Source organism: Tympanuchus pallidicinctus, unplaced genomic scaffold (genome assembly GCF_026119805.1).
Source record: "Tympanuchus pallidicinctus isolate F22 unplaced genomic scaffold, pur_lepc_1.0 scaffold1, whole genome shotgun sequence".
NCBI classification, from domain to species: domain Eukaryota; kingdom Metazoa; phylum Chordata; class Aves; order Galliformes; family Phasianidae; genus Tympanuchus; species Tympanuchus pallidicinctus.
Window position 1 is genome coordinate 29,262,961 of NW_026294618.1, and position 15,447 is coordinate 29,278,407.

Consider the following 15,447-nt stretch of genomic DNA (forward strand, 5'->3'; position numbering starts at 1 on the left):
GCTAATAATAAGACTGTGTGTGGTTAATGCAGTTTTCTGCCTGGCTACTGGTGTTGAGCACAAGTATTCCCAATGTATTAAATTTTTTCATAGTTTAGCTGATACCATCCTTCATGTGTTAGACATGTGTTTATTTGTATTAAGTTTCAATTTTATCTTCCAGGTGATTTGCTTGGACCTTCGATCAATGGTTTGTCATCATTGATTAAGATGCCTTATGGCTGTGGTGAACAGAATATGATCAATTTTGCTCCAAATGTTTATATTTTGCAATACCTTACTAAAACGAGACAGCTGAGAGAGGATATTCAATCAAAAGCATTATCATTTATGAGAAAAGGTCTGTATGCTTAAAGGACATTTTATGTTTTCAAGAACTCTTCCTAGCTAGAGTACCCGTGACTTTGTACTTAGCATTTGAAAGACAACTTTGCTGGTGTCATGCAACCTGGAAATAAACTCATTTTTCTCTTTCTTCTGGGATAGCAGAATTGAGGAGCAGACAATTCTGTTTACAAGGAAAATTTTCTCCAAAATACAACTGTTTCTATGTAGCTATTTTTCAGAGGTAAACTGCATTTTAGAAGATGATTTTTGTGCTTTTTTGTTGTTGTTATTGATACTTGCTAGCTCTTTTTTGCTTAAACTGTGTATGAACAAACATTGCTGTATGTGAGGTACAGTGGGTCAAAATTAGCAATGCTCATTAGGCAAAATTAGACACATTCTCATCCTGCCATGTCCTTGCAGAACTCTAGGAATTATGTTCTTGTGATTGATGTTTGCCCACCCAAGTTTTAGACTTGATCAGAAATGAACTCTGTGCTGGACATCGGAAAGTGGAATATTTTAAAGGAAAATGGTTGTATATTTTGATTTGAAAATACTCCAGAGCATCACGAAGTGTGGAGAACATAGTTGTATTGTGCTTCCTTGTGCCTGCTGGATCAGACAGTATCCATGATGTATTACTTATCCTTAGTTTGAGCTGTAACTTTCATAAAATCAGTTTTCAAGAGGATTATAATGAAGGTGAATTTAAACCTAATTTATTTCACATGTCAAAATACACTAAATATCTGAAACAGTGACCACATAATCTGAAGTAAATATAATTAATTTTAAAACTAAATGTTAGTGGGAGGAAGGAACCATGGCTATCAGTGGCTTCTTTCCTTTTATCAGATTTTGTTTACCTAGAACAAAGGCAAAGCAAAAGAAAAGTTGAATTTAAAATAAATTCCTTCAGTTCTCGAAATGACAGATCTCATCTTGAAATCACTTCTTCAGAAATAAGAAGTCCTTTTTGTCCTGAAAGCTTAGGAGCTAGACCCAGGCAAACACTGAGCTGGAGCTGTATTTTCAAGCTGTTCGAAACATGAGACTTTTAAGTCTTTCACGTATTACTGAACTTCTTTCCATCCTGATGTACTCTTCTTTTAGCCTGGCTTAGCTAACCTACATCTTCTGGGTTTCAGCCAGTCCTCTGGAAGTACTAGCATACATCTTTGTAATAGGATCCTTCTTTTCCTTGCCTTTCCAGTTGTATGTGTTGACATTTAAAGTATTGTTTTTCACATTTGATTGAGTGTCCGTTGGAATGAATGCAGTGGTTCACAGCCCTCAGATCTATTGTTTTTACATTTCTACAGGCTTTCTTGTGTTAGATATGCTCATGTTTGAAGATTTTTTTTGCGTGACTGCATGGAGCTTGACCTTAAGAGGAAAGCAAAAAGACTATGGGAAATAGAGGGACCTCCATCTGGTTCTGCTCGTCTTTCCAATCTTTCCCAATCCTAGTAAATTCAGAGATGATTTTTTTTTTTCTTGTGTTATGCCTGCTCAGCAATCTTTGTTAAGTAAGCTGTTGGTCTTAGTTCATCATTTTACACTGCCACTGGGGTAGTGGGCTGTAATCCTTATTACTGCATATTGCCTGTTCGGTGAAGAAGCAGAAGACCTCAACTTTGGGCCTTGCAGTCAGGTGTTTTTGAAGAGAAAGTGATATGTTTGTATATGTATGTATAATTATGCCCCTCATGGCATATTGTTTTGAGGCTAAAACTTTGGCAGAAAGTTTTGCCACTTAATTGCTTTCTTTCTCTCACTCAAGATTGCTTAACTTTTCAAGATTATTATCTGAGTTGACAGATCCATCAGTATGGGAAGGCATCACAAATTTTAATTATTTAGTTTACCACCGTTGTTCTACTAAATACATTTAGAAAAGCTGTTTAAGTGGAAGTTGTAATTTCAAACAGTTTTAAGGAGACAAAGAAACTTGATACTACTATACTGGTGAAACGTAGCAGTTCAGACTCATAGAATCATAGAATCAACAAGGTTGAAAAAGACTTCCAGGATCAACCACTCCAACCATTACCCTGTCACCAATATTTCCCACTAAACCATGTTGCTCAGTACAACATCTAAGTGTTTCTTGAACAGCTTCAGGGACGGTTACTCCACAACCTCCTTGGTCAGCCTATTCCAGCACCTAACTACTCTTTTGGAGAAAGATTTTTTCTTAATGTCCAACCTGAATCTTCTCTGGCACAATGTAAGGGCATTCCCTCTTGTCCTATTACTAGTTACATGGGAGAAGAGGCGTACCCATACCTTGCCACAACCTCCCTTCAGGTAGTTGTAGAGAGTGATAAAGCTTCCCCTGAGTCTGTCCAGACTGAGCAATCTCAATTTCCTCAACTGCTCCTCATAACGCTTGTGCTCCAGATCCCTCACCAGCTTCATTGCCCTTCTGTGAACACTCTCCAGGGCCTCAGTGTCTAGGATGAGTCTTATGGGTACTATTTATTAGGATACCTAGTATTTGCTTGTCAGTTCTTTCTGTATAACTTAATGATGTAAATAAATAAAATCTTGCTTAGGCTTTTCCTTCTGTCTGACTGGGTCAGTATTCTGTGTATGAATGTCAGATGTTAAACTAATGAATACTTTTTCTTAATTATAATGACCAAAATAAAACAGCCAAGAAATAAACAAGGAGGGAAGAGAAGAAAATACATATTGAGAAATGCTATTATTAAATACTATTGTTGTTCTGAATGCACAAATAGTAAGCAAAATGTACAGGAAGGAAGGTTTTACAGATCAGAAGCTACACTGAGTAGAATATTTGTGGAGCTCTTTATTAATAATATTCACGAACATTGGATCTGCACTAAAGTCAGCTCCTGAAAAAGGACATTGTGCCTGGTCATGAGCAGGTAGTCGGCTTTTGTGACCCTTTTACTTATAGGTGTTCAGCAATCAAGATAAAATACACTTGTTCTGGATATTGAGAAATCTTTGATGCTGCTTAACCACGTCCCCCTTGTGAAGTTCTTTTAGTTACTGATGAAACATTTTGTTCATTTTCAGAACAGCCTCTTCCAGTATGCTTTCTGATAGCTAGTCCTTTGGTTTGCCCAAAATAAGTTGACGAAAGTATCTGCTTTTCAGCAGCATTTGTAACTTGTAGCTGCTCTCACGCCTTTCCGGTTGGAAAATTCTTATTTTTCTGCTTGTTCTTTTGTCTACTGGAAAGATAAAATGTTTCTTTAGTTACATGACTTCACTATTTCAGCTCTTGGAGGAGCTGAGCTTTAGATGCAGTCTGCACTTGCTGCTGTGCTTCTGGAGCCACTGAGTTACGAGGCTGTGCCTCTACCCTGCACTGTCCCGTCTGGGTGGTGGATAAGTGGGAATCATAGAACATCCTGTTTGGGAAGAAACATAGAAGGGTCAATGAGTTCAGTGGGAATGGGAGCCCTCTAGGTCTATTTTTGTAGATAGATTTTGTTACCTGCTTTCTTACAGTTTACTACATGGTTTTGTGTATTTTTATAGAGTTGAGGGATATTTTATTCAGGTTCTACTCTTCACATCCTTAGAAAGTGCCTTGCTTCATGTCAGTAGGATGTTTTTTTTGTGGGAAGAACCCACAAAAGAGGAATGTGTTCAATACCTATCTGCTCTTTCATTCCAGGATATCAAAGAGAGCTGCTTTTCCAGAGGGATGATGGCTCTTTTAGTGCCTTTGGAAATGAAGATCCCTCTGGGAGCACATGGTAAGTAGTTCTGCCAGATTCACTTTGAAATTTGACTGTTTTAGATACTTCCAAAGACTAGATTTTTTTGTGAAGCTGCTAAAATTTTCCAGCTGTATTAGCCTTCTGCCTGGTTTTCATTAGGCGTTTAGGCCAACTCTAAGGTCGTTCTTCTGGATAGCTTGCTGTCAAGGCCAATATTAGGGCAGGTCTTTTTAATTTTACAAAAGATGAACAATGAATTATTTTACCCATGGGAATAGCTGAATGAAATGCCTTGAGATGTTCTGCTAGAGAGGATAGCTTACCAGCATGGAGGAAACTTAAAACTCCTTTGGAAAAAAGAAAAGGTAGTTAAGACTATTGAGTTTGGTTTCTTGTCACAACAACAAAGGTGAAACATTATTAACTGCATAAAGGCAGAATGTCAAGTAAGCATTTGTTTAAATCACTATTGCAATCTCTGCAAACCAGAACTCTTGAGCAGTGGAAACACGTTCCAGTTTTACTCTCGGGTGCATCGTATTTATGCATATATTGAGAAAGTGCCCTGGTATATTTCTGGCCCTGGAAGTATAAACCACGCTGCAGCTTAAATATCAGCATAGTCTTTGGTAGCCTTCTGACCCTGACACTCTCTTGACTCCTTCCAGGTTATCCCCGCATGTTGTTCGGGAAGAACCCTGATTTAGAAAGTAGTTCACTGGTGTAGGTACTAGCTGATTGATGGTAGATGTCTTCAGACCAGGTTGGATGGGGCTCTGGGCAGCTGGATCTAGTATTAAATGCTGAGGTTGGTGGCCCTGCGTGTAGCAGAGGGCTTAATGATCCTTGAGGTCCCTTCCAACCCAAGCCATTCTATGATTCTATGAAAGCAAATTCTAGGCACATTTGACCTACCAATATAGATGTGTTGAATATGTCCAGCTGCTCTAAGGTTTTTGAGTAATAGAACAGCCTGTTTTCTGCCTGCTTAAAAACCAGTATTTAAGTGCCATAGATGCATTTTTAGTTCTCTCGTAATTTATCAGGAATTGAGACCACTTAAAGCATTATATATTAAATGCGACTCCACACACAGTAGGCAGCTTTGTCTGAAAGTTTCTCAAAGGAAGAATAACATTAATTACGTTGCTTGTAATTGTGGTTGAAACAATTTAGGGTTAGTGTTCACTTAGTAGTGCTTAGTGTTGCCTCAAATAGATTTTCACTTTTCTCCAGTCGGGATACTGAGGACTCTATGAGGAATTCTCTGTGAGGTGATTAGAGCTACTGATGGTAATAAATCAATCAATCAATAAATAATAATAAAAAAATTGTCCCACTTGTCTTCTACACCTTGTTTTTGAGACTGTAAATTCAATGTAGAATTCCACCTTAAGAAACATAGTAAACATAATTGTGGAAGCTAGAAAGATAAACAGATTCAAGTTCTAGCACTTTGTTTAGCTAATCTACATTTGATTAGTTTATATGTGTGTTTGTGCTTCAGCGTGTTACCAGCTTCAAATAAAACTGTTCCAATTACTCTTTCACTTGCTCCATTCACCAGTTTCAGTGGGATTTGTGTTAGGTGCAGTATTGATGGAGTGGAAAATGAAGATAATTTATCAGCAACCCTGCTAAATATATAATGCAGTAGCAGGTTACATAAATGCACATTTAGCAAAGAAAGGAGTCAAAGTAGAACTTCAGATTATTAATGAATAAAACAAGTGCTGTTTTGATGATGTTGTTAGAGGGATAATTGTGATAACTACTATCACACTTACAGTTTGCAGTAATGCAGTTATGATTTTGCCACTTTAGCTTAGCAACAGAAGGCAAGAGAGCAATATTTGAATAAAGTTAAATACTGGCAGAGACTTGGATAAATAAAGACAAACAAAGACTTGGAGCATATATAGTCTGTACTTATTTTTGAAATGTAACAGCTGCAAAAGGAATTATCTTTAGGAAAAAGGAAATAGCTTCATTTTTTTGTGGATTAAGCTTAGTCTCCTTTCTTGTCTGGATAAAGTACATATTTTCCTCTGTGCTTGGAAGCTGTGTGTTGAGTATTTTATGCATCATCATATTCTTACATTATGTTTAACAGAAGCTAATTTTGTCATATTTCATTAACGTTTTCCTCCAGGTTATCAGCTTTTGTATTAAGATGCTTTTTTCAAGCTCGTCCATTTATAGATATAGACAAAGATGTACTCATGGATACAGCTAAATGGATTGTTGGACATCAGAAATCAAATGGAGAATTTCAGGAACCTGGCAAAGTTTTACACAGTGACCTTCAAGGAGGCACCAATAATCCAATCACCCTCACAGCATATATCATGTCTTCTCTCCTTGGGTTCCAAGATAAAGAGGTATTGGAGTTCATAAATAGAATTTACAGATTCTGGAATACTTCATAAATTCTCATACTACCTGGCAAACACCTGGTAGTTTAAAGAAATAGAAGAACATCCTGAATAGAGACAAAATGTAACCTTATTTGGTAAAATTTCCTTGTATTTTGGCTTACTAATTAAGACAGTATGTGTTGTGAGGCCATCCATTTTTGCATACCTTTAAAAAATCTAAAGGCAATTGCATTTAGCAAGAATATTGTCATGCCTTCAGTACAGGAACGTAAAAAGGAATTTATGGGGATAACTATCCATAGAAGCATTCAGTCATTCAATCAATTTTCTTGAGATTACTAGCATTCATAAAAGACAGTGCAAGGTTAAAAGCTTTGCCTCTGAGGTTTGTGCCTGTTATTCTGAGATTTTCAGTACTTGTTGGTTGTTGTTTAAAGATAGTAGTTTCTACTTCTTTACAAGCTTCTCTTTTACATTATAATAATATATATTCAGTGTATGATCTTCATTTTCAGCATGCTTATGTCATTAAGAGAGCTACAAACTTTCTGGAAGATAAATTAAAAGAAGGCATTTCGGATAATTATACATTAGCAGTTGTGACATACGCTTTGTCGTGGGCGAAAAGTACAAAAGCAAAGGAAGCCTTGAGTATTCTGAATGGAAGAGCAGAACAACAAGGTATTGCACAACAGTCTTCTATGGTTGTACAAATGGATTTTTTTCAATTTTACACACACACACATATATGCATATAGAATTAGAGAAAAAGATAATCCTTCAAAATTAAAATATATTCACAGCTTGCTAGATAAAGTAGCTTAGGAACTTCAAATAAAGCTTTAATTCATAGCAAAGCTAAGGCTTTCTGTTTTAATTTCTGTGTTCTTGAGAAAACCGCGATGCTGTCAAAGAGCATGACTTGTCAGTTCTCTCATGTTGTGTGAACTTGTAAGGTTTGTCTAATTAGACAATTGAAGTTAATTATTTCAGAGTGGTTCTGATTGATCAGTATGATTCCAGGAGCAGGGTTGGAGGATGGTTAGTTGAAATAAGTATTGGAATGAAGAGTTGAATGACATCCTGTGAGCTGATAAAAAAGTGTATTGCATTTTCTGTAGTGACCAATAATCTCGTCATATTTAGCCTCTTCCATGTTCAATATGACTAAATTTTGTTTGCTATTTTGGATGAAGAGCAGACTATATCATAGTAATCAAAGAGATCAAAGTTTTCTGGTTGTTTTTTGTTGTTGAAAATAATAACTATCCTCTTGAAAAACCTGAAGGATTCCATTAGACTGGAAACAGAGCCTCTTGAGTGTCCTCCTTTTGTGTTTTCTGAGTTAAGCTTTTCAAAAGGGAGAATTTGCACTTTCTTCAAGAACAAACCTGTTGGGCAGCTGTAATGCCTGAAGTTCTTTCTCTAGTGAGCATCCCAGTAATGAGATGGCTTTTCTACAAGGGCTCATTGACCTAAGCACTTCATATTGACAATAGAAGGGTCATATGAAGTTATGTATAAAGTTAATTGAATTTGATTGGAGTTGACTATCTGGACTCCAGCTTTATTTATAACTACATTCAAAAAGTGCTGAGGACGTACCTAAGATATTTACTGGGGACACACCTAAACATTCACTTAATTTTAAAGAACATTGCTAGATCCCTTACGTAAGCATGAATTAAGTCTTAAATAAGACTTTTCTAGAAGTCCAAAGACTTCAGTCTGTGGATCTGAGATTATTTTGGTTTATTTTTCAGGAGAATTTCGTTTCTGGACAACACCTGCTTCTGAAATTTCTGATTCCTGGCAGCCACGGTCCATTGATATTGAACTTGCAGCATATGCTCTGCTCTCACACTTTCATCAGGACAGGCCGGAGGAAGGGATACCTATTATGAAATGGCTAAGTCAGCAAAGAAATCATCTTGGAGGATTTTCATCTACACAGGTAATATCAAAAGAGACTTTGTTGTACTTTCAGAACGAGAAATATCTTCTAAAAAAGGCCCAAACATTTGTTTTTAAATAGTGATTGCTGAGTTTTATTTTGCTGTATCAGCCTTGGTTGGGTGCATGTTTGCATTCTTTGCAGGATTGGCATCTTAAACATAGACAACCAATGTAATTAATATTTAATAAAAAACAAAAGTAGGGAGTCCCTTAATTATTTAAAACACAAAAACCGAACGATGCTAAGAAGATGCCCATGGAAAAGTACTTAATCAGATTTTCCAAGCAAGTATGATAAATATCTGTGCTTATGTGGCTTCCAAGGAGAGAAACTTCTTTCTATTCTTTCCATATGTGGGCTCCCAAATTCCTGAAAGGCTGTTAGCTAAGATAACAAAGGGTTTTGGAGGAACAACCTATCTTAGTGCCTCTGTTGGCAACAGAATTTTGATGGACCGTGAAATTTGGAAGATTTCATTATCTCCAGCAGGTTTCCATGTTATTGAAGCCACATCTTGTAAGCTGTGCTAGCATCCAGAAAACTTAAATATTACTCTGGATTGTGTTACTTTAAGTTTTCTTTTAAATTAAGTACAAATGCTGGTCACAATAAAATGTCTCATATCTCTGTACTGCTCAGTACCATTCTATGCAGACTATTCTTCCTTATTTTTGTATGTTGCTATTAATATGTGAGAAAATAGTTCCGTTAAGTAAAATGTAATTCTTGGGAACCAGCCTGGTTCTAGTACTTTCCTAACATGTTAACTGATGCTTGTTATTGTTATTTGAAGAGACTAACTGAAATACTAAATTGTTGAAAAAGCTTTTCTCCTTGCTCTTGGAGACAATTTTTACTTGAAAGTTTGAAATTGAAGTAGTGTATAATTTAATGCTGAGGGAGAAATTAAAAGATGAGTTTAATCCTTTTGTTTTTCTGTAATCTGAAGTATTTTCATTTCAAAATTACCCCACATATCTCTGTGGATGCCTTTTATTAATTTATGGAAATTATCTCCCACTTTTTTTAGTATCTAGGAACATTTTAAAACAAACACTTGGAGAGTTTTCTTGCATAAGCTTATCAAATTAGACACTTAATATAAGGGCTGCTCCAAAAGTAATGTCTCCTATTTTATTATGTTGGTCCATGACATCAGAGGTAGATGTTGATGGTACGGCAGAAAAGGCTTTAAGGCCCTTTTATATAGATTAGATATGGAAGTCTGATAGGTTGCTGTAATTTCATTTGCTCCAATATGAAAATGTTTTGTAAGTTTGAACTTGGAAGACATATATTTTCAGCAGGAATCAACATATGAGTGTTCCGAGTAAAGACAGACTTGCTCAGATGTTCTGTCATTGTCTGCTGTAAAAGAGTAATCATTTGTAAGTATGAGATCAAGACATTCTTTTCGGCCAAATATTTGCCTCTACTGAAAAAGTCTTTCATTTCAAACTATTAGTTCTTATAGCCCATTAGTTGTATCTCTTCTGTCATACTGTGTTAAACACTGGAGTTAGGATTATAGCCATAGAGCTTCAATGTGCAAGCAACTGCTGATAATCATCTGATGTTTCTGGATTTTAAGAAATCAGAGAGGTAAATCATCTTGGGCAAGGACGTAGTATGAGAAGAAGAGATGATTCTAATAATTAAGGAGTGATTATAGACCTATAACTTTATTTCAGTCAACAAGGAATCCTGAAAAATTGCTTTGAAGTGCTAGATATTTACTTCTTAGTCACTATAAAAATCTACAAAGTAGCAGAATCATTATTTTCTTCATCAGTTTTCTCCTTGCTGTCTGCATTGTTTGTCATTTTGACTGTTGTAAACACCAGCGTGTCAAGTCTTCCACATAGCTTGCACAAAATGTCTTTCACCTGACTTTCCATTGTGTGTCATGGTTTCTAACATGGTTTCCCTGGTTTTGTGTCTCTTCTGCTCTGGGATCCTTCACATCAGTGGGATCCCAATGGACTTGTGGATGCAGGTGTATGAAGACCATAGTGTAATCAACAAAAGGGGCAGTACAGAGCCTGTAAGCTCTCACAGGTGTTATCTATACACAAGTACTTCATTATGCAGAGTTCTTCTGTTTAACACAGAAACATTTATTTCTTTCAACAGGACACTGTAGTGGCTCTGCAAGCCTTGAGTCTATTTGCAGCTCTTACCAGTGCACACAAAACAGAAATGGATGTAACAGTTACTGCAACATCTTTGGAAACCCCAGAAATATTTTCAATTGACACTCAAAACCGTTTTCTGCTTCAAACCAAGGAGGTACTGTAGAAAGTGAGAAATACTTCTGTAAAGCCTGGTTCCTGAAAGTGATCTGAAAATACTGTTTTGGCTATCTGTCCTTCCAGATTCCCCCGGTGCAACCGATGACAGTTACAGTTTCAGCAGAGGGAAGAGGATTTGCTGTCTTTCAGGTATGAAATGTGGTTATTTTTTTTTTTTTAAGGATATGCTCTCTAAAAAGAAGGTGTATTGGAAGCTTTATAAAACATATCAATAAGAACAACTTTCTGAAATATTTTAAACCAATATCAAAGTACTTTACTGCTTGAAAAATGCTGTGAACCTAAGTTGTGTGGGCACTCGTATTTATGTGATTGTGTATGTTGGAGGGTCAGTCCCTTTAAATAATTTTGGAGGACTGACAGTTTTGGTGCACTTAATAAGATCAGAGTCTTATCAAAGTGACCCCATCCTTCTGCAGATTTGCAGTCAGTTTGCAAGACAAAGAGCTGCAATGGTACACTGACAGTCCCAAAGGTCACAGTTAAAAAAGTATATGGACCAAGCATAGATAACTCATCAGGCATCTATGATAAACTATGGAAGGCAGAGATCTGTAGACAGCATGAGTACATTAGTAGCTATTAGAGCACTGGTGTTTTCTTTTATTGAAGTGTAATATAATAATAGCAGAAAAGCTAATGCAAAGAAAAATAAAAGAAAACATTTAAAAAAGTATTATGGCCAGGTTTTCCAGCAATTTTTATGCTGTTCTAAAATAGCATAGAAGACAGAATCAAACAGTCTTGCATACTTCCCACGTTATTTGCTTAGTATCAACCAGACTGAGGACGTGACAAAGAGTGGAAGGAAAATCTAATGATCCTCTTTCTGCCAATTCTGCAGGAAGCTGTTTCAGTGGTTTAAATTCAAATATGTTTATATTTTAAAAAATAAGCTGGGGTCAGCACATATTGTACTTTAAATTAATGAAATGTAAGCAGTCTTTTTATGCATTTCAGCTCCTTGCTCTTTCTACATATTAAAAATTAAATTCAATGAAATTATGCCTTCAAAAATTTCCCTATCCTAATAAGAAGTGTATGAGAAGAAGACAGTATTGGATCTGACTTTGTATGACCACTACTGGATCTCCTTTTCCCACTGTCTGATCTGTGGTGGTCCACATGGGCGAAAGAGAAGACCTTTGATAAACTATGAATAATACAGAAATATTAGTCTCTGTTAAGCAGGAATACTTATATACTATAAAAGTATATAGATTAACTCACAGTTGTGGAGTCTATCACAAAACTGGGTAGAATTCTTACTGGACTCTTGATATTCATACTTGGGAAAACCAAATGTAGGCCACCTTTAAGAGTCTCAAAGTTTCGGTCAGTTTCCATCTCTAGTTCATTCCAATCCACCAAAAGCATGCTGACAATATTTAACATATTGTTAAATACGCTTTGGGATAAAATACCTTCATAAAGAAACCTTAATGACTGCCTATCAGTGATGAATAGCATCTCCTGGTGCAAATATTGCTCATCCAGCACCATTCTGCAAAGCCCACTGTGCTAGGAATCAGTACTCATGTTCATTAATCCCCAGAAGTGCAAACGATGTTTTCAGCAGAGTTATCAGGATAACTCGTAGTTAACCCTGTACTTAGAAGTCTCCTTAGGGAAGTGTTGTACCATGGTTTAAGCTTCTGACTTCTTGTATGAGCAAACATGGTTCCAGATGCCTGGTATTCAGGAACCAGCATCAGGTTACCTTACTTCATCGAGGCCACTGTGCTGTTGCCTTTTTTTCCTTGGAGCTTTGAGTCTGAAATTCAAAATATACGTAGCATGCTGGAGTAGTTTCTCCAATAACTTTTCTTAGTTAGGACCAGTTCTTTCCTTCTGCTTCCTTTGGCAGGTCTGGTATTCCAGAACAAAGTGCATTAATGCCATTTGAATTAGATTTCTCTTTTTCCCAGACACAAGCTAGATCTGGGTCTCATTTAATAAATCAGATAGCATATGACATTGCGATCACATTTCTTCAGCTGGGTTTCATTGTCTCTGGTCTGCCAAACTACAGTGGTGAGATTCAATGTTATGGGATTTGATTTTCTGGCCAAATGTAGCATGTCAAAACAGTAATTCATTTAAATATCACAAAAGACAAGATTCAGTCCATTAATGGAAAAGGCTGCTTTCCCAATAAAATGGATTCTTAGGGGGAAAAAAAGTGCTTTTTGGTGAAACCTCGCTGTCTGTGTGTATGGGTTGGCAGTGCCTTCACTCTTGACCCTGCAGGATCCTATAAGAATAGATCTTTCAAATATCACAGAATCACAGAATGGTCAGGGTTGGAAGGGACCTCAAGGATCATGAATCTCCAACCCCCCTGCCACATGCAGGGCCACCAACCTCCCCATTTAATACTAGACCAGGCTGCCCAGGGCCCCATCCAACCTGGTCTTCAACAACTCCAGGGACAGGGCGTCCACAACCTCTCTGGGCAGCCTGTTCCAGCACCTCACCACTCTCATAGTAAAAACTTCTCCCTGACATCCAACCTAAATTTTCTCTCTGTCAACTTAAAACCATTTCCCCTTGTCCTGCAGTTATCTACCCTTTCAAAGAGTTGATTCCCCTCTTGTTTGTAGGCTCCCTTTAGGTACTGAAAGGCTGCAATAAGGTCACCCCCCAGCCTTCTTTTCTCCAGGCTGAACAAACCCAGGTCCCTCAGCCTGTCTTTGTAGGGGAGGTGTTCCATTCCCCTGATCATTTTTGTGGCTCTCCTCTGGACCCTCTCCAACAGCTCCCTGTCTTTTTTGTACTGGGGGCTCCACACCTGGGCACAGTACTCCAGATGGGGCCTCACAAGAGCAGAGTAGAGGGGGACAATCACCTCCCTGCCCCTGCTGGCCACCCCTCTTCTGATGGAGCCCAGGGTACCATTTGCCTTCTGAGCTGCAACAGTGTAACTGCAAAAGCAGACACTTGTGATCTTGCTGTCAAAAAAGTCTCCTTTCTTTTTGTCTAAATACAGTATAGATGTCCTAAGACACCTACTCTGCAGGGGAGATGATTGTAGGGCTAGAGTATACATGAAAGTGTTCCATAGAGAAAGGAGTTGACAAAGTGATCTTCACTAAGCGGTCTGCTGAAAGTCTTGAAAATAGTCTCTTCACTACTGTGAACCACTGTGAGCTGAGCTTGGCATGTGCCTCAAAAACATGGCGTGTCCCATGCCTTCTGGAATGACACTGAAATTCAGGACTAGCAACAATGGCAGAGCTGGCAGGCTTAAGGAAGATAGATATGGGCAAAGTGAGCAAGATCTCCTTATCTCCTGCCTGAACAGAAAACACTCTGGAGAGGACCTTACCTTTACTCTGTGGCAGGAACTATTAGCAAGCATTGTTCTCCTTTCTTCTCTTTTTTGTACTCTTTTAGAAAGAAACTGGACTTACGTGCATGGTGGCTAAGCCAGCAGTTCCCATATGGCAGAGGAGGATATAAGTTTTATTTCTGGTAGAGGAAGGGAATAAGAAAACTGAGAATCTCCTCATTACTGAGAAGCACTGACTGTTTCTTCCATTCACTGTATTTTTACTAGTCTTAGGCAAAGGATTAAGAGTAATTGAGTGTGAGAGTACCAAAAAAGGTATGCAATGAACTATTCGGTCAAAAAGGGATAGTATAATAATTTGAGACAATTTCATTGAATTCATGCTCTCAGTAAAGTACGTTGATGCTGTTATTTGAAAAACAAAAAGGAAAGGGAAAGGACATTCATTAAGGTAATACAAACAATTCAGATTTTTTGAAGTCTAATGCTGTTTGTTGGATCACGTGCTATTTACAAGCACCTCTTTCAAGCAGATTAGCTTTTAAACTTTGTTTCTTGTGCCTCTCACCAGAACTGGTTGCAGGTATGAGTGGATCAGTTCAGCCTTTAGCTTTGTCAGCCCTTTTTAAAAATGGTTAAGATGAAACGCAGTTGCTTGTTTTGTTGACTTAATGCTGGTTGCTGGATAAGAGCCTTCTATTCCCAAACTAACTGCATATGAAGAAGGAGGCTTTAATTAGGCTTTGTTGTGAAAAACATTTTCCCTTCATTGTCGTGAGAAGTCAGGAAAAGAAAGTTGAAATGTTACAGCAGTAACTTACTCCATGAAAAAACAAGCTGATTGACCTGTTCAGTATGCTGTTTCAGACATCCTGCTTTGGCAGTAAATTCCCGTTCATTAACTTTTCATGGCGAAAGTTAAAACAGCTTTGTTTCTGTGATGACAGATCATACTGGCGCTGCCAGCTTGTCTTACCAAATTTTCTGCATGCCATTAACTGGCAAGCTTCTAGGCTGGCTTTATCCTTAGTACTGCCTTCTTTGCAAAATGGTTGTGTAGCTAAAGAGATGGTGCTGTTGCACCTCTGTTCTGAGTTCTCGTACAGTGTTGTCTCTATGGTCACATAGCATGATAAATTGAGAAATGCTGGGCAGGGTGACAGGAATTATATATGTGCATATTGAAAGAGCATAACTTTCATATTAAGGAGAGATGTAGCAATAAAAGCAAAAATGAGGAATTAAAACCTCATCAATTTGCACTGACTTGTTGTCCTGTAACTTGGACAACCCTCATCATACCTTTAAATTTGGACTGATGGTTTTTTTGTTGCCAGAAACTGTTCTAAAGGGACTATAATTTTCCAGAAGCCCTCTTCATTCCATTTTCTTTATCTAAGCTAAGTTCATAACAGGGTCCTGCAAGGAGAATTATTTGAGTCACTCTCATTATTTTTGTTTTTTGTACAAAAAA

General features: G+C 37.5%; 1 protein-coding gene across 1 annotated transcript in view; it reads left to right on the forward strand.

The window, feature by feature from the left end:
- The window catches only part of CD109 (CD109 molecule), a 90,942-nt gene that overhangs the window by 61,923 nt on the left and 13,572 nt on the right, over positions 1–15,447 (forward strand). Inside the window, exons 24-30 of the mRNA XM_052678876.1 lie at positions 164–340; positions 3,989–4,070; positions 6,187–6,415; positions 6,928–7,093; positions 8,176–8,366; positions 10,503–10,658; positions 10,745–10,810. Coding sequence (XP_052534836.1) covers positions 164–340; positions 3,989–4,070; positions 6,187–6,415; positions 6,928–7,093; positions 8,176–8,366; positions 10,503–10,658; positions 10,745–10,810 — 1,067 coding nt within the window. The remainder of the gene's footprint in view (positions 1–163; positions 341–3,988; positions 4,071–6,186; positions 6,416–6,927; positions 7,094–8,175; positions 8,367–10,502; positions 10,659–10,744; positions 10,811–15,447) is intronic.